General features: G+C 45.1%; 3 protein-coding genes across 3 annotated transcripts; 2 read left to right on the top strand and 1 right to left on the bottom strand.

Moving 5' to 3' along the window:
- Nucleotides 1-735: 735 nt before the first annotated feature.
- Nucleotides 736-1,920, top strand: LOC118503543 (protein transport protein Sec61 subunit beta). Its single transcript, XM_036036943.1, has 3 exons — nt 736-975; nt 1,103-1,311; nt 1,395-1,920. The coding sequence occupies exons 1-3, from the start codon at nt 973-975 to the stop codon at nt 1,480-1,482; spliced, it is 300 nt and encodes a 99-aa protein (XP_035892836.1). The 5' UTR covers nt 736-972; the 3' UTR covers nt 1,483-1,920.
- A 2,124-nt stretch (nt 1,921-4,044) lies between these two features.
- Nucleotides 4,045-17,341, bottom strand: LOC118503541. Its single transcript, XM_036036940.1, has 5 exons — nt 16,577-17,341; nt 8,509-9,520; nt 5,696-6,566; nt 4,994-5,621; nt 4,045-4,922 (listed from the first exon to the last, which is right to left on the bottom strand). The coding sequence occupies exons 3-5, from the start codon at nt 5,869-5,871 to the stop codon at nt 4,749-4,751; spliced, it is 978 nt and encodes a 325-aa protein (XP_035892833.1). The 5' UTR covers nt 5,872-6,566; nt 8,509-9,520; nt 16,577-17,341; the 3' UTR covers nt 4,045-4,748.
- Nucleotides 13,669-15,346, top strand: LOC118503542. The gene is made up of 2 exons (XM_036036941.1): nt 13,669-13,996; nt 14,074-15,346. Exons 1-2 carry the CDS (start codon nt 13,977-13,979, stop codon nt 14,873-14,875), a joined length of 822 nt encoding a protein of 273 aa, XP_035892834.1. The 5' UTR covers nt 13,669-13,976; the 3' UTR covers nt 14,876-15,346.
- Nucleotides 17,342-18,394: the final 1,053 nt, after the last annotated feature.

Here is an 18,394-nt window from a genome sequence, read left to right as displayed (position 1 = left end):
TATGCTTGCTGCTTCCTATGAATGCCGTGACGTACCTGGAATAATTGACAATTAGTTTAAATAGCGAGAATACATTTCTACGAAATTTGGTGCGAAGTGTTTTTAGTCTTCGCAAGGAATATAATTCCAAGGAAAAATTATTTGCGCTCCTCCAAAATGATAAATCAAGCGTAAAAACATGCAGATTAATGGGGCTTAAACTCTGCAATCAATTTATCAAAGAGCTTTTTCATCGTTAACATGTCTGTACATTTTAAGAGTAATTTCAAATGAACCAGATGCATGGTTTTATTCTAGCTCAAGCTGTAAATTTTTTCCCTTTTGTGTAGTGCTAGCTTTACGGTTTTTTTTTTTTCTCATAAGGAGTGTTTAATTGCACTAAAATCATTTAACTAAAATATTAGTACCTGGAGGCTTTAAATTTGGCTGGCACTGTATTTCCTTCCTTCAAAACGTGTTCGAGTAACGGTTTTTCGATTCGAACAAATTTAAACAGTTTAAATTTTAAATTTATTTTTGAACAAATTTTCCATACTATTTCAATAGAATGCTTCATAATAAAGATTTTCCTCCATTTTTATGCAAAATTATATTTAAAAAATACTTCAAAAATATTTCCATTTCGTTGTTTATCTACAAATGCATTTGAAATGTTCGAATTATCCCGTTCGAGAATCTTCGTGTCGGTTTCGAACATCTTCGGCTCGTGCCGACGTTTGACAGCAGCGGCACATTTTGACAGCCACGTCATCATACGTGTGTATGTTTTTGCATTGTTGTTGGTAGCGTTGTCCGGTTGGCACTTTCACGTTTTCACAGACAAATTCACCTTTCCAGTGCGCGCAGGTTGTTTTCGTGCACTCGTGTACCATTCGCTGTTCCGATCGAAGAACATCGCGTTCTGTGCATTCCAGCTAAGCTTTTCATTCACAATTCTGCTCTAATCAGACCCCCATCAAACACCGAGCGAAAATGGTGAGTTTTTGCTTGTTTCGGCGGCATGCTTGCCCCTCCAGGGAGTTGTAGTTGTGTTCCGGAATACGTGTCTAAGGTGGATTTTAAACGGTACTGATTGCGACCCATTTCTTCCCATCCACGACAGCCTGCCCCAGCTAGTTCCACTTCCGTCGGCAGTGGTAGCCGATCACCGTCAAAGCCCACGTCGGCACCACGAGCATCGGCCGGAGGTTCCAGCACGCTGAAGCAGCGAAAAACCACCACGACCACAACCGCCGTGCGGAATCGTAACACGGGCACCGGATCCGGTGGTATGTGGCGCTTCTACACGGACGATTCTCCCGGAATCAAGGTGTAAGTATGATGGTTGAAATCGGAAAACGTGTCCACCGGTGTCGCTTACCCCGGCGTCCTATTTCCATCTGCTTTGCTTGTAGTGGCCCCGTCCCAGTGCTCGTGATGTCGCTGCTGTTCATTGCCTCCGTGTTTATGCTGCACATCTGGGGCAAGTACACCCGTGCGTAAAAATAGTGCATCGTGCATCGGACTGATGTTCCACCAAAACGCATTCAGTTCACCGTCATCATCGATCTTTCACCCCACCCTGCCCCTCGTCCGGAGACACGTCTACACTCTCCCGCTCGTGGTCACTTCTCCGTGAACTCATTCAGTTCCGTTTTCTCGTCAATTTATCTGCGGTAACGTTGCCGTGTTGCCGTTGTGGATTATTTGAGATATTTGTTCCCCTTCCCTGTTCCCAACCGTTTGGTGGTTAACGATCGGAGTATAAGACACGGATCTTATGGGCCATCGAATCGTTCGGTTTTTTTCGTTTTGGAGAGAAGACCCGCTAACTAGCCGCTAATTTAAAGTACTGCGATTCTGTAGATCAACGTAAGGCAATCTTTATTATTCGTACTGAGAGACACAATATAATTATATACAAAAAAAAACACAAAAAAACGTTAAAGTGTCCCCGAAGCCAAACGCTGTAGAGAAGCGCTCCAGCGTAATGATGACGAACGAACGGTTCCAGCGTAATGATGTGCCTCTTCTGTGTGCTGCGGCAGACAAATATGGTAAGTGTAGCATCGTGTATCACCTAGCTTAACAAACTAAACCAGTGGTGGATGGTAAAAATGAACTGATATTCACAAACAATCATATTGAATTCATCGAACACCGATTTTCCTCAGACAGCCTTATGTTGAGTAACTATATCCACCGTACAGTGGATCTATCTCTACTTCATTTTTGCTCTAATATTTAACTTCATTTGTAATACTAATTTGGATTGGGGTTAATAATAGCTTTGCCTTTTTTGATACTGGTTCTACAACTTTAAGAGATCTTGTCCTACCATTGCTGACTTCCGAGGCTTGAATACTTGAACCCGTAGCAAGATAGTCAATCTAAAAGACCGGCTCTGCTACCGCCTCAGCCGCATTTCCCGATTTTTGAACAATTACTAAATTACGTGGGAATTGATTGTACACTGCATCTGATTGTTTAACTCTGTGACAGTTTTTCACCTTGGTATGCTTTGGTAAAAAAGCTGGCCTCAAACCAAAACTTAAGTTTGATTGAGACACGTACCTATGTAGAAAGTTTTACATTTGATGGTTTGCTAGAATATTACTACATTTTAGTTTAAATCCATCACGCTCGCTCTTTGTTGCTGTATGTGTTTGTTAAGTCGTCTGGTATCACTTCCATGACATACCCAAACCACTGGAGTTTAAGAAGTCAGTACAGAAGCAAAGAGCAACTTCCAATATTTGGTCATGCGATGACTCTGCGCTTTAGTAATTCACACAACTGTCCTGTCCATCTTCTTTTGGTTTGTGCCATTTGTGTATTATCAAGCCAACCAGTTTAGGCTTTCTGGGACTTCATTTTACACGTAGCCAAATAGTCAGCTTTGCATACGGGGAGGCAGTCCAGATGGGAATTGTATCCTCTCCTATCTGGAGAAAAACATTTACTGGGTCAGACTCCTCAATAAACGGCGATGAAGATCCTAGATCGATAAGGGAACATTAGTACAAAATCCATATTCAAGTTAATCGAAGTCTGAGCTTCTGGATATTGTTTGTAATATCTTTCCAACGTTCAATAAGTCGTCGATTGAAATGGCTATATTAGGATATTTTTAAAGTTTTCAATCGGAAGACCTTCTACAATGATACTGAGATCAACAAGGAGAAATAACTCCAGATTAATTTTCTCGCAAACACCACTAAAGCATCAACTTATCAGCTTTAATCAGAGTCCATGGTGTAGAGGTGTTTCTAAGTATTCTTCTTCTTCTTCCTAGGCACTCCAACCTCGAGAGGTTTCGGCCTGCCATTTCTAGCTTTCTATGGCTTCATTTTATCCGTAGCAAAATAGTCAGCCTTACGTACGGGGAGGTAGTCTGGATGGGCTTTGAACTCCGGCGATCCGGATGGGATTTGTATCCTCTCCTATCTGGAAAAAAAACATTTACTGGGCCGGGCTCCTCAATAAACGGCGATGAAGATCCTAGTCGGTTAGGAAAGTTTAGTACAAAATCCCTAGTCAAGCTAGTATAAGTCTGAGCTCCTGGATATTCTTAAAAATATCTTCCCAACGGTGAGCGATTCGTCGATTGAAATGGCTTTCAATAGTTAGGATAGTTTTAGTAATTCTCAATCGGAAGACCTTCTACAATGATTCTGAGATCAACAAGGGAAAATAACTGCTGATTAGTTTTCACTCGAATACCTAGCCAAGCAGCAAACTCATCACCTTAAATCAGAGTCAGAGTCCATGGCGCAGGGATGTTTCTGAGTATCGACAGTCTGTTCTCTGTTGTAACAGCTGTTTCCAATGCATCAGTGTGCCTCAAGCTGACTCACCTGTCCGACAGATCCATCCGAGATCCGAGAATAGGCAAATCGATCCGCTGGAGATATGACCAGGCGGCAGGCCAGAAAAAGACTTCAATGAGAAGCATTGGGAAAAGGATGACTTCAACATGGAGAAAACATTTCATGATCCCTGGGTGACATTAGTTAAACTGCGATACAAATCTTTCTTTCGCAAACAACGTCCAACCATCTTCCATCCTGTTTTCATCTCTTTATTTGTCAAGCTGTTTAGTAATTGCTGTAGCGCATAGATACACACTTGAAGTAAAACTGATTAAATATAGTCCCGATATATGGATAAGAACCGCAATACACACACACACGTATACACGCTACGAACGCCGATTGGCTCGACCTTTGCTTAGTGCATTAGAGTAGCTGAAGTGAACTGTAGTTTCGTGTGACCGAATGAAGGGCTTTAAAACACAAATTGGCAAATCATCATACGTTTTAAACCCCTTTCCGGAATGACTTTACGAAGTTTTGGTCCTGCCTGTTTATGGTGACACGGTGGCAATAATTAATCAATTGGTGCAAAGTTAATACATTATAGTGGGGAAAAACACAGCACACGCACGCATAAAAACGCTCTTAAAGCGACACACAACGTTGAACTACTATTGAAACAGACGGTTATTATGTTTTCCTGTCCCGTATACCTTTTTAAAGACAATTTAGTTAATTTAGGGCAAAAGAAATAATGCATTAGAAGAACGCTTGTCGGGTTTATCATGTGTCTAAGTGAGAAATGGGTGTGGTGTCGGTGCAAGTGCTCGCATAAAGTTACATTGGAGATGGTGCGTTAAAACAGCGTTTCTCCAGCATTGTTACTACGGGCGTTAATATAATATTGTAGGGGAATTGTAGTAAAGAAGTAGGATAAAAATGCATAATTATAGACTAATTATCCGCCGACAGCTCGTTGATGTTGTTGTTAATCTCGAGCACCTGCTGCACGAACTCGGCGTCGTGTACCGAGTCGGCCAGATCGACCATCAGGTCGATCAGGTCGCCTAGGTTCATGCGCAGCTGTGGGGCCAAATTTTGTAGATGGGCCAGTACCGGGTCAGGAATCTGTTGAGAGACAGATACATCACATAGGTTAGTTCTGTATGGCTCAAACGAACAATCGTTGCTAGCCTTACCTTTTCCGGATCCTTGAACAGGGAGAACATGAACTTCTGCTTCACCTGAGAAGCGTTAGCATTGTCGTAGAACAGTGTGACCTGCGCATCGTGTGGATTCGGTACGACCGGGAAGTACAGTCCGGCACAAACGCGCCCCTTCGCGTCGCGGGACAGCAGCGACCGGAAGTTGTACACCAGGTTGCGTCGCACGGTCACATCGATCGCCGTTCGGTACGGTCTTGCGATGTACACCAGCGACTGTTCGTACTGCTGCTTTCCACCGCGAGTCATTCGCTCGGTCCAGGTGATGTAGTCACTGCTCTCTTCGTGCAGGGCATAGCTGTACTCACGCTTGCAGTGCGGTTCATCGGACTGCGTGAACCAGCCGGTATGCGGGTACTTCTGGTCCTTCATCACGGTGACGGCACGTGCCACATGGTACCCCGGATCGAGGATAAGGACACCTTCGCGTCCTCCGACCACGATCTTCATCGCAACCATGGCGTGCTCCTTCTCCAGCGTGGACCCCGCATACTCGATGCCATTCTCCTCGCAGTGCTGAATGTACGAATCCGACTCGTCTAACGCTTCCTCGCACGATACCAGATAGAATAGGCGTGCAATGTCCGGATGATGTTCTGCGATTCTGTTGTGAGCGGAAGATTAAAGAGTCATTAGCAACCTCATAGTGAGTTGTGCGGGACAACCGAGACGACTTACCTTGCGACTATTTCCATACCCAAGCTAACACACATATGGTGCCGACGGTTGATCGGGATGGTATAGTGTTGGAAGTGCTGCTTCAGCTCACCGCGGCCGTGACGGTGAGCGGCCCGGTAGGCCCTGTAAAAATCCACAAAATTGTTCGCCGTGTTGTAGTGCGTCTCCTCGAGCATCCGCTGCAGCTTCGTTTCGATCAGACCGACCAGGTCCTCGTACTGCCACAGCTTGTCCACCGCGAACGGGGTGACCGGGCGGCCGGACCACTTGGGCAGTGGCAGCGGTTGCCGGATCGGCCACGGACCGTTCGTTTGATCGAACGCGCCCAAATTGTAGCTATCACCATCGTCCGCAATCCAGTGGCCCCCACCGGCGCGGCCGGTCGCGCTCGGTGGGCGAACGGCGGCGGCGGCGGCGGCTGGGCCATCCTGGGTCGCAATCCCGACGGCGGCGGCCAGTTCGGTCTCGACCGTACCATCTTCAGCAGCGTCAGCGGTGGTGGTGCCGTTGGCGCGCTGGTTAGTGCTCGGTACGGTGCGGAGAACCGACAGCCGTGGCCGCGATGGTGGTGCTTCCTCGCTGGTAGTCACATCGTGCCTGTGACTGTCCGGTTCGGTCAATCGTCGGGCAGATCGACCGCCGGCGGTCCCATGGTCCTCCCGAACCACGGGCAGTAGTTCGTTCCGCTCGGTTCCGAGTCAGCTTGGCCACTCGTTGCCCCAGCGGCCAACGGTCGGTACGTACGCGCCATCTTGACGTTCAACGCTCGCAATTTTAACGGTGCTCCTCCGCGCACAGATAAGATCGTTCCGGCCCTGCTTGCCAGCCAGGCCCGGTTCGTCCCCTTTTATAAACGATGGTTTTTCACGCTCTGGAGGGTTACGGGAAAAGAAGAAAAAATAAGAAGAAAAGGTTAAAAATTGAAACGAAAATGAAGCTATAAAAATAGAAACTTAATGAAAAATGTCTCCTATCTAAAAAAAAAAAGCTCTCAAAGCTTTCACTCTGCTCGACAAAGCTACTCGAAAGCTTTCATTGCGGTTGCTCGAACGAATCGTTACAGTCACGAATAATTTAAATGTTGCACGTGTTTGCATGTTTCGTTCACTCAGTTTTTTCTCAAATATTTGTCTTTTTTACTATGAGTATTTCTAAATAATATTCAAAATTCTCTTTTGATTATTTGAATTGTAAAATTAAAAGTGTCAATTGTTCTGATCAACACTGTACCATACAAAGCTCTTTCGATAACGGTTCATACTCTTTGTTTGGTTCGCTCTCTTTCTCACTCTCTCTCTCTCTCTCCCTTATCCCATGGTTGCAATTCAAAATCCTCGAGCGAGAGCGACATCATTCGAAGACACGTAGTAAAATCGTTTGCAAGAAGCAAAAAAAAAACAATCCCGACCAAAACAACGCCAGCTGTTGCGAAACACGGCCACCACATTGCGCGTCTTTCCGTCGGGAGAAAACACTGTGCGTTGCCACGCCAGAGCGCATGCTTCATTCGCAATTAGGAACGCGATGGTTCGTAGAAGCAAACAAAAAAAAATCGCTCACCAGATAAGCGCGTCCCCACCAGCAAGAGACACACACACAAAGCACATTCATGCGTGCGCCATGAATGGTGGGTGAATGGCGGGTTTGAATGTCATTTCGTCACGTGTCGGTATACGAGCACGCGCTCCCCATCGGTGCGTGCTGGTGGCGTGAATGCAGCAAGGTATGGAAATCAAGGTATCCACAACCACGTTCCTGCTCCCCATCTTGGTTCCCTGTTGGGTTCGTTAGAGCAACTGGGGTGTAATTAACCAGGAATTTCTGCCTTTCTTGTATGTAGAGCAGAGAGTTGCAGAGAGTAAACAACAACGGGTGGGTTTGCCGTTACAAGCAGTGCAGGCCCATTGCAGGCAATTAAACACCGTGAGGTATTTGGGTCTCACAGAGAGTTACGGAGAAACCTTCGTTTTGCCAACTCTGGAATCGTTCTTCCATATTGTATCGTCATGTGTTGCCTATCCAGCGGACAAGGGGGAGTGGCAGGAGGACAAAGTCCACCAAGTAGTTGAGCGTGTCTGGTTGTTATGGTCGTCGTCGTGGCATGTTTTACTGATGCGTGAATCATGATGCCACGTTCCCCACACCCTGGCGATATCTTTGTCATGATGTCGGTGGAGTGTGGTTTTTGCTTCACAATAACATCCGGATGCGTCATGCGCCCGGTTCGTGATAATAGTTCACAGGGTGTACACTAAAACAAACAACGAGCCCCTAGCAACAAAATCTTTCTGGGAAGCGCAGTTCAATTTGAGTGACATAATTTCCAAAAATGAAACCAAAACAAAAAAAATAGGTCACTGACTTAGCAACTGACTCAAGGTGCAGGAGAACGCGCCATCGATGGACGTCTGTCGTGTTGTCCACGAATTCAAATGAATGACCTTCAAACTCAATCAAAACAGCCCCCGATGCTCTCAGAGGCTCAGTCAAAAGCATTCGCAGAGTTCGTGGATAGTCGACAATCCAATTCTCCGCCGACGTGTTACGATTAATTCAATTACCAGCTGCTTGCTTTTGGGGCGCTTAATCCAATTACGGGCCACACTCTAACTAACGACATCCGGTAGCTCCCTATCACGGGGTGGAGCTTTTTTTTCGTGACGCACTGTTCTAATGCATTCATTCTTCGCTCTTCTGAAGGACAAACATTGGAACCTGCCGTGTTCCTGCTCGTTTGACGTTGGATCTAGCTTTTTAATTAGGTAAAATAATTTAATTTTAATTTAAAAGTACATTTTTTGGACAAAACTTACCCATACAACGGCCTAAGCCCCAGTGAGAAAAAGTTTCCTTTCGGCCACCTTTAGCACGAAAGTGATAACTGTTGGCGCGTAACTCGTTCAAGGTTTCTGCTGAGGTGGCGACGTGAGACGTACAAATGGCGAATCGGTGTTATGGGAGGCGCGTACACACAGTTACGTATCGCCCCGCTTATCTTCTTCTTGTAAGTGTCTTTCCTTATTTTTTCCGATATAAGGATTAAGCGTTGTTTTTTTTACTTCTCAGAACAAAATGTCCTTTCCGACGACGGTACAGTTTACAATTTCGGTTTTCTCTTCTTCGTCAAAATAACACGATTAAAAACGGGATTAAACATAAAGGACAGCAAGAACGCTGGCGGTGTTAACAACACACACCCGCACACGGTAGTACTTGCACCAATTCACAAACACTCTCCCCTACGCACTTCGGGGAACACAAACACACTTTCACGGCTTTTGGTAGTTGGGCTGCGTTTTTAGCGCTCTGTAGTCCAGCGTGTGGCGTACATTGACGCTGCTTGGTGTAGGCTGGTGAGGCCTCAGGTGTGGCGTATTAAGCTACCTGTGTTACGGGGTTAAAACTACCTCACTTGGCACTTGGATTTCCGTTTGTAGAAAGATGGTTGTAGCTTGGCACACACACACACACACTTGGGTAGATCACTGTCCGGGAAGAATGCGCTCTGCTGTGTTGCTTCGAACACCCGATCGACTCAATCGCTCGAATGCGATTGCTTTGTTTTCGTTCGAGGAAGCGAAGGCATTTATAAAGCCGCGAGTTCAATGTGCGCGGGTATGCGAATACAGTTACACACACACACACACACGTAGAAGCGCTTTTGTGTTGGTAGTTCGCGGTTTCGCTCCCTTTATCACGCTTCGTGCTGCTGTGCCGCTCGTCTCTGTCTCGTTTACTCCTGCGAGGATTGTGGCTGCGGGTGTGTGTAAGTTAAGCCACCCTTACTTAAGTCGTCCGCGCACCAATACACATCCGATCGGCAATCTGTTTAAAGTGAAACAAGAGCAAACCAAAACAAGTGCATGTGAGTGAGCGGGCTGGCAACAATGTTTTGAATGCTGTGGTAAAAGAAAACGGGCAAGGTAAACAAATGGGATGTGGATCAGCAGTAAAGGAGGAGGATGGGAAGAGCGTGTCAGCGTGAAGGGGTAAAAAAACACAATTGGTACCTTTGCTTTCACCATATAAGAAAAAAACACGATGGGGGGAAAAACTTAAAGGTTAATGATGCTGCGAGAAATGAGAACGGTGGAAAGATGCCAAATCTGCAGAAAAATAAACAGTTGACAACAGCTGACGATAACATTTTGAGAGATTTTACATGTCGTAAAGAGGGTAAAAAAAGGTTTCCTTTTTAGCAAGCATTTAATATAAAAAAAAACATCTGTATAGATTACTCTTTACAGTGATGGGCAATAGAGTTGGATCACCTTCAGAAGAGACGAATAAAGACTGATGACTCATAACAGTTTCTGTATACGTACCAACCAGTCAAGCAATAATTGCATCGAATTTTGGCAAAAGTTGTTAATATCTAACAAAGAATCATCCAATTTTTTTTTGTAAGCAGAACTTAGTTGATTTTGGAAAAACTCTGATATTATTGCATCCATCAGAAACTCTACTCTGATTAACAGTTTTTGGCTCTGCTATCTTCCAGGGTTTTCTGATTCTAGCACATGTTTTAATCGTTTATTAATAGAGGATTTGGGTCTTTGAGACTCATTCGCCTCTTTACATGATTCTATCACAACACTAAACATGACCGATGCTTATAAATATTATGAGAGTTAATAGAACTATAGAATGCAGTAGTCTCGTCCTGCCATTTCTGGCTTCCTGTGACTTGCTTTTGTCCGTACCAAAGTTATCAGCTCTGCGTCTGGATGGGATTTGAAGCCCGGTCGCCTTGGCCACCAGACTATCCCCCAAGAAAAGATATTAGGAAGGGGTTTATTATTTTGTCCGTCACTGTATCTCCTGTTTTGAGTCCTTAGATCTGTGATCTTATAAGAGAATTATTAAGGGCTTTGCTCTGCAGATAACCAGGTAGAAGATCGTCACGAATGGTCTCTCCTTCAAGTATTTTTTTTACAGAATAACCATGATTAACTAGTAATGTTTTCCATGTCTGGACACTGATCAAGTTGCATTAGCCATTTGTTTTTTGAGCTGGACTCGGTGGGACATTTTAAATGTAGAACTGGGCAGCCAGATTTTAGTCCTGGCATTAATGAAGGGCAATTGTCTGAACATTTTTCGAAAGTTGTATAGTAAATTGTCCACCTCATTCTAAGCAGTGTCGACAAATGGTCACTAGAAAATTACTATTTCATAACGGACCCTCTATTATAAGGGTTGACATTAAGAGGTTCCTTCGCCAAAATGGCACCAAGTACATTTTTTTTACTGTCCTTTTTCATATCCGCCTTTGGAGTGTGGCAACATTTGCAAAATAAAAATAACTGCGGATCAAGCCTTTAATTAGCTGCTGCTTAACGATCCTCTGCATATAATCAACAAAAATTGAAGAAAAAAAATTGCGCCGTGTTCATAATGTTCTGCCATGTAAAATGTCGTCTCTGGCAGATCTTTCTGCCATGAATGGTGGTACGTGCGACAATTGCCAAGCCAAACAAGAAACAGTTGTTACAGTTCCCTTCCCTCCTTCCCTCGCCTCCTTCCTCCCTCCCCTTGGCTGACCGTCGCGAAACGCACAAACACACCACCGTCTGCTGATGCCGCGTGCCAACAACCGCAACAGTGTAGTTCTACTGCGATGGCTTTTGTGTGGCGGGTCTTATTATTAAAGTCGTTTAATTGCGCACCAGAAATTGCAATAACTGGGCCACCCGAACGCGCGCGCACATGACATTCTCAGCGGGCAAACAACAATCGTGTCCTTCGGAAATAACAGACGAATTTGATCAGATTACCATACTCGTATTCCTACGAGCCAGCAGCCAAGAAGCTACACACGTTTCACTGCTGTGCTTCCTCACGGCTTGTTTGACAGGAAGGTGCATAAACACGCACCTTTTTTGTATCACGTGGGTCACGTGGCCCACTCAATCATGAATCTATGCCATGGGTCAATGGGTGGGCATTTCTAACCACAGCCAGCAGTGTGGGTACCTTGGAGAGAACGTGTCCCTCACGCCTTAAACCGGACGCCTTTGGTGGTGGAAATTTCCACTCTGCTCCCTCCTTCGCAGCTAGGAAGAAAGGCCTCATCGGGTTTCTTGGAGAGTTGTCCAACAATCCGCTTTGATAAGATTGTCGAGGATTGATGGAATTAGTTGCATGCGACTCGGTCCAGCGTATGTGTGTCTATTGTTTGCCGTACCACCCAGCATTCCGTTGTACTACTGACGCATTTCACACACAACTACAGGCCTGCGCGAACATGATCACGCGATGCAGTTTGATTGGTGTGACGTGAACATAAATTATGAAATTCCTTCACAACACTGGGCTGCGGTGCTTGAAGTTTACACTTTGTACTTGATGGAAAGCAGAAGAAAGACTCGTGATTCGAGAGAGGGCCCGGACATGGGTCTCTTTCTTCTACAGCACGTGTTGTTCCTTCCTACACGAAGGTCAGCAGCAAGGATGGGATGTCTGTGCACAGGGGTGGTCGCACCGTGATGCTGATCTAAATATTGTCGGAATTGCTCAATGGACAGAAAGAAAGACTTGCAGCAGTGTGCCGCCGAGGCGGATGGTTATATGGTTGTGTATTTACATGCGGTTATAGTGGAGAAGTCAGCTGCACACTAGTAAATAGAGATAGAGCTAGTGTCCATGACAACCCATTTCCGCCACGAGTAGCGTACGATAATTGGAAGACCTGGACATCCACTACACCAAAGATCCTCCATAAAAAGCTACACTTGCGTGATAATGCTTCGCTCATGATAAGGAACAGAAATGGAAGGTCCCAAAGGCCAAAACAAAAATTTCCAGTAAAAGGCGGAATTTTCCACAAAAACCTCGAATCACCGCCAGAGACAAGACGGCAACAAAACTTTCCATTAACGCGTCGTCGTCGGTCCAAGCTGATAAACAAATCCCCAATCTTGTCACATCAATTGTCATCTGGTGGATGATAAATGGAAGACGCCGTGGGCGACAAACATGACCCAGACGCATGAGCTTTCCCGCAAAACGCGCATGCAAAACAGTGGCCTCAAAACAACTTGCCCAAAAGCAGATTAACATCAGCCCCCAAGATGTGATAACAATTGGTTCAATATTGCCTCATGACACTAAGCCTCTTTCTCTCGCTGCTTCATCTTGTTAGATGCTGGTGATGATGTCCGAAATCGGTCGATCACTTGACAACTGCGCGTTTAAAAACTGAGACTTGAACAAATTTTCTGAACTGTGTAAAAAGACTTAAAATATGAATGAAAACCTTTTTTGGTAAAAGACTCGAGAAGGCCCCCCCCTGACAAAATTTGTTAGGCGCTGTAGGTTTTACGCCTAAAGGTATGCAATCCGCAGTACACGTTGCCAGAGCTTCACAGTGAGCTTTCAGTGTGCTTTCAGTGTGGTCAAAATTGGTTGAAGAAAGTCTAATAAAATATTGTTATTATTTGATTAAAATCCCCTCTCCGCTAACCCTACCATTCATTTTGGGTTACAGGGGCTTCGTACTAGTTTTCAGTCGCACTAGGGGTGAACAATCGGGCCTTAAACATGCACGGCGTTCTGGGACGGTAACGGAACAGTAATTCGATGAATACTTGTTACCTTGCATTGATATTCAGCAAAGGAGGAAACTTAAGAATATCATAATCTCAAACCACTTGTTACAATGTATTGTATCAAGTTCTACTCGCTGTCTATTAACAGTATTAAGGAACAATGCACAATGTTTACATCAAATGGGTTTTGACCATACAGAAATCCCACTGTACAACAAAAATGACAGGCCACAGTACTGCACACAAAAGATTCTAGGGGGGGCCTTCTCGAGTCTTTTACCCCTTTTTTAGATGATTATCAGGTTCCCTTTAAAACCGCGTCCATAACAGAGATGACACAGCAGATGGTCCCTTATCATCATAGCTTGTTTGGCTCATAAACACTTGACACACAATCAACTCCACTTCTGCTTGGCTTAATGCTTACGAAACCGGGCCCCTGCTCCATTCGCTTGTAGTATCTTCTAAAGAACTGGATTACAATTTTTGAATCTCTCTTTACGGAGATGAGCCGCCTACCTTCGGGATGACATCAGCGGCGAGATTTTTAGATTCAAGCGAGTCAATTTAGCAATCCAGCTCTGAGTAATCTAATGCTTGTTGGAAGATGATGGGCTAGCACTACCCTCACTCTGCCTGCTGATAAGTGTCTCAGTCATCTGATCCTTGCCGTATGTGAGAACTAGTGAGCGCTAATCGCTTGAACAAATAGCATCGTTTACGATTTCACGATGGCGGCTGCCCTTCGGTTGTGAGTATTGCACTACACTCTACCGTTTATCAGATGTTTAAGTGCTAAAATATATTTCTCTGCTTTGGCTGGTACAGTTTGCTGCTCACTATCTGCTGCTGTTACATCTCATCAAGTGAAGCGAATAATCCGGTGACGAAGTTCCACTACGACTACAGCCGCATACAGGAAACGGATCAGGCGTGGAAGTGCTGGAAGGAAGGCTACCGACCTGCGCCCGCAACCTCGAACAAAATTCACGAATCTGGCAATGGAACAGCGGCGGACATTGAGCGTATCTTGCGATTCGATCAATCCAACACCGTCCTGTTCCTGTTCGCCAGCAATTCGGACAATCTTAACCTTCACACAGCATTCCAAATCGTGCCGAACAAACTCGTCCGCCTGTCGTTGGACAATGCGGGATTGGAGCGATTGGAGCTTGCTTTCACCGGTCGCGATAACGATTGCCGTTTGGCTGAGCTGTCAGTGCCTCGCAATAGGCTGAGTGTTCTTCCGGCCGGAGTAGAGCGGCTAACCGCCTTAAGAAAGCTTGATTTTAGCTACAATCTGTTGGAGGAGTTCAGCTTGGATCGCTTGGTGAATGCGCCTGGGCTGAAGCAACTTCTGCTAGCTCACAACCGTCTGGAGAGCTTCGGTGCATCATCAGTGCAGGCAAGCTTTGCCTCGCTGCATAAGCTCGATTTATCGAACAATCGGCTAAGGACGCTCGATTCGACGTACTGGAGTATGCCACTGCTGGACACGTTCCATGTCGATAATAATCGTCACCTGACGACGATTGGTGGTTGGACGCGTACCAGATTTCCGCTGGTGAAAGGATTCGATCCAGCCGGTACGAACAACTGGAACCAAACGTGGCTAAAGTCGGTACAGTAGAGGTGAGGCTAATCCATCATGAAATTCGAAGAAAAAAAAACTATTGCAGCAGATAAGCAGCAGCAAAGTTCTTGGAACTTTTAACCAGCTTTTAAGCAGCTTTCGAGCGTCAAAGTGAATCTTTGTAATAGAAATAGAAAATCTTTTTTTATGTCGATCCAATCATCCTTTGGTGTGTGTGCGTCCAGGACACAAAACTCACCCCATGACCAGCATTATCTTTATAATCGCCGTCTCATAAAGGGTTTTTTTCTGAGAGGGAATGCTGTATAAATTACTCGATATTAACAAGAAGTGACTCTTGTGTTCGTGTCACGTGGCCATGATGCTGGCAGAAAATCGTGGAAGTGCAATTAAGGAATTCTCTTCAAAGTGCATTAAGGAATGATCCGTGTTTGAAATTTGATTGAAAAATTGTGTACAACTTGTAGAAGTTTTATGTCAAATAAATTGTTTTAATCACTCGCACTATGTCATGATTTAGTAAATCATTATAAAACAAACCTAAGGAAAATATTTAAATATCGAAAGCATCGCTGTAAAAATTGACAATTAAACCGTAAATTTTAGTGGTCTTTAGAAGAAACCACCAAGTTCCATAGAGTTCTCTGTGTTTCTTAACAAGCTATAGAGATCCATCGAGGTCTCAGCAGAGATGCTAACCTAACAAAAGGCATTGAAGTAATGCTCGCACATCATTTAGTTTTGTTTCTGTGGAGTTATTAGAGGTATACTTAGTTCAAGTGACATCCAAGCTTCAATTGAGTTCCATTTGCTGGTTAAACAGCTTCAAAGTTCCATCAAGTTCTATTCCCTCTTACAGCTCCAAAGCTTTTGCTGTCAAGCTACCGCATAATTAATTGCTTTATCAATGAGGGGATTCCTCTTCATGATGCTGCTTAGGGGTTTTATCCTTTAAAGCGCATTAAATCCTAGGAGAATAGGACTTCTTCATAGGATATAAACTTCATAGGAAAATATCGATTAAGCAAACCATCCTTTTTTTTCTTGTTTTCTAAAGTAAACTAAAATTGTAAATTATTTTACAATCGCTTGTTTACTTTACATAACTGCCAACCCTAAAATGCCGTCAAGACATTTGCCATTCTGCGCTCGGTGCTCGATGGTTAAAAATACTCGTCCCAACAATTGCGACGCTCTAGCCGCGAGAACAGCAAACGAACTGATATACCCCGCGCGTTCGGCATGACGCGTGTTGTGTGCTGGCATGAAGCTCCGGCCTGTGAAGCAAATGTAAAAAACAAAACATAATGCTAGCCTGTGCTATAGTGCCAAGGGAGCACACTATGGTGTGTGTGTTCCGGGAAATCGGGAGGACCTTGAGTGGCTGTGCAAGCGAAACATAAAACGCGACATACTGCAGCAGTGATTGCTGCACAACTGCAGCTAACGAACCTCAACTAACGAGACGACTGCATTCCGATCGATAAATAGGACGGAAACAACAGCTCCCTCCCATTGGCTACCTTTCCGTTCGTCGCCTAGAGGGAAGAGTGGTTGGAAACGGTGTGAAAACTAGCACGAAGGTTAATGACTCTTCGCTATGAAGCGGACGATATTTTTGAAAATGGGATGAAGCTCATGGGTGTTGGTGTGTTTGATCGATACGTGAGCTGCTGCTGAAGGACATTCAGGAGGCTCAAAGTCTAGCATTGAGAAGGAAGCGAGAGCTATATTTACCTTCGATTGATGTTGAATTTTCCAACACAATTGGTCGTCCACGGTGATCGATTTTACTGCACTTCCTCCAATGTCCTTCAAGGAGGGACAGCTGATGATGTACGGTTGTTACACGGCACAGGTGGTAGTACGGCAAAGAAAATGGAGGACAGTAGTAGCTTGAACGCGCGCACTCGTGCACTTTAATGTTTATTGATATTTTTAACGTAAAATATTAAATCACAATTAAAATAAACCAGAAGCACTATCAACGGTTCCACCATCTTCGCTGATACCATTTCCTTAACGCACACTAGGCTTTCTAATAAACCCCGGGACAAACTGGAGCGCCAACAGGGATGTTCGGGATCCCCCTTGCTGTGTCCTCGTACTACTACTATTTCACGACACTCGGCAACATGCGTCGTCTAATCGATAGCAGCAGCACCTTCGAGTGTGTCGTCCTCGATTTCTTCCTTTGTTGGCTTTTCCGCCGAACGAGAACGGCCGTAGAGGAAAGTGTAAACCCACACGGGAAAAATTACACACTCACACACACACACTTAAGAAAAGGAAAACTCAGATTTGTGGTTCCTTTTTTGTGAAAAGAAAAGTAGGAGACATAAAAAAACCAGGAATATCCCTCCCTTGCTGTGGTTCGGGTGGGCCGCGTTCCCCAGCAGTATGCACTGCCTGTTTGTCTTCCGTTTTTCACTGGCTCTAGAAAAGGGGGGAAAAACGAATCCCTAAGGTAAGGTCCGAAGGTTTGGTAGGTTTACGAGCAAAACGCCCTGCTGGCGCTGCTGCCTGAGAGAAACTGAATTTTCCTACCGCACCAAGCGACATGCCAAGTCGACAGAAAGCGTTGGCTTATGTTTTCGGGTGAATTTGGTCGCCACTCTCTGCTCTCTTTAGCACGGGAAATGCTCTAGGAAAATGTCCACTTTCCCATTCACACACACCACACACACGGGTGCGCTCTTTCTCTCTCTCTCTCTCTCTCTCTCTCTCTCTCTCTGAATTTTCCTCCGAATCGATCAAACGCCACTCTTTGCTGAGGGAAAACTGTGTGACTACTACTCTGCTCACGTTGCCTCGGATGGAAAATGGACCACACTCGAGGGGGTGGGGGGGTATGTATTTTTAAGGCGTTCGGTCGTGTGTGCACGTTCCTTCCTCCACGATAAGCATGCGCCACCCAATTGCCACGGGAACACACCGTACGGACGCGCGTGTTAGTCATCGTCTGTCCAATGTCTGTAGGATGCTGAATCTAACCATTTTGTTTTCTCCTTCTTTTTTCCTGGTTTGGGGGGGAGGGGGGGGATGATAAAAATAAACTCATCATCGTATCTCGTTGGAGGTGCAGCCGGTGATTACGTGGGAGCTAGGTCCTTATCAGGTGTGGGAGTCGGCGAACGATGTAGAGTGTAGTGTTGCGTGTAATGACGCAACCCAGGCTCGATTGTAGCTTTCCGATGTATGGTTTCAATTTAGATGAAAGGCCACCACCGGCATCATAATCACCCGGGGGAGGGGTAAAGGTCAGGGCGGATGGGCTGGCTGTATGGGAATGTCCTGGCGCGCCGTTGATGAATTGTCCTGCACGCTTGATGTACTTAATCAAGCAGAGGACCTATTACGTTGGTGGTGGTAGGTTGAAGGAAGTTCGAGTTCGAGCTAGTTGCGTAAATAAAGTTCATTATAAGATGGATTGCACAACAACCTTCCCGGGTTTTGGGGCTAAAAGTCGTACGTAATAATTGCTACTAATGTATTGTGACTAATTAAATGCTGTTACTAATTGAATAAACCAACTGGTTGCATGTGATAGTTTGG

Source organism: Anopheles stephensi, chromosome 2 (assembly GCF_013141755.1).
Source record: "Anopheles stephensi strain Indian chromosome 2, UCI_ANSTEP_V1.0, whole genome shotgun sequence".
NCBI lineage: Eukaryota > Metazoa > Arthropoda > Insecta > Diptera > Culicidae > Anopheles > Anopheles stephensi.
The sequence above is the reverse complement of the archived record's forward strand: the minus strand, read 5'-3'. Positions and strand labels throughout refer to the sequence as shown.

Excerpts from the sequence above, each read along its gene's own strand:
- LOC118503543 (XM_036036943.1), top strand. Across the intron at positions 1,312-1,394 it reads GATTCTCCCGGAATCAAGGT|TGGCCCCGTCCCAGTGCTCG; the intron begins GTAAGTATGATG and ends CTTTGCTTGTAG.
- LOC118503542 (XM_036036941.1), top strand. The coding sequence starts at position 13,977 with ATGGCGGCTGCCCTTCGGTT. Across the intron at positions 13,997-14,073 it reads ATGGCGGCTGCCCTTCGGTT|TTTGCTGCTCACTATCTGCT; the intron begins GTGAGTATTGCA and ends TGGCTGGTACAG.
- LOC118503541 (XM_036036940.1), bottom strand. The coding sequence starts at position 5,871 with ATGCTCGAGGAGACGCACTACAACACGGCGAACAATTTTGTGGATTTT. Across the intron at positions 5,622-5,695 it reads GGTATGGAAATAGTCGCAAG|AATCGCAGAACATCATCCGG; the intron begins GTAAGTCGTCTC and ends CGCTCACAACAG. Across the intron at positions 4,923-4,993 it reads TGTTCAAGGATCCGGAAAAG|ATTCCTGACCCGGTACTGGC; the intron begins GTAAGGCTAGCA and ends GTCTCTCAACAG.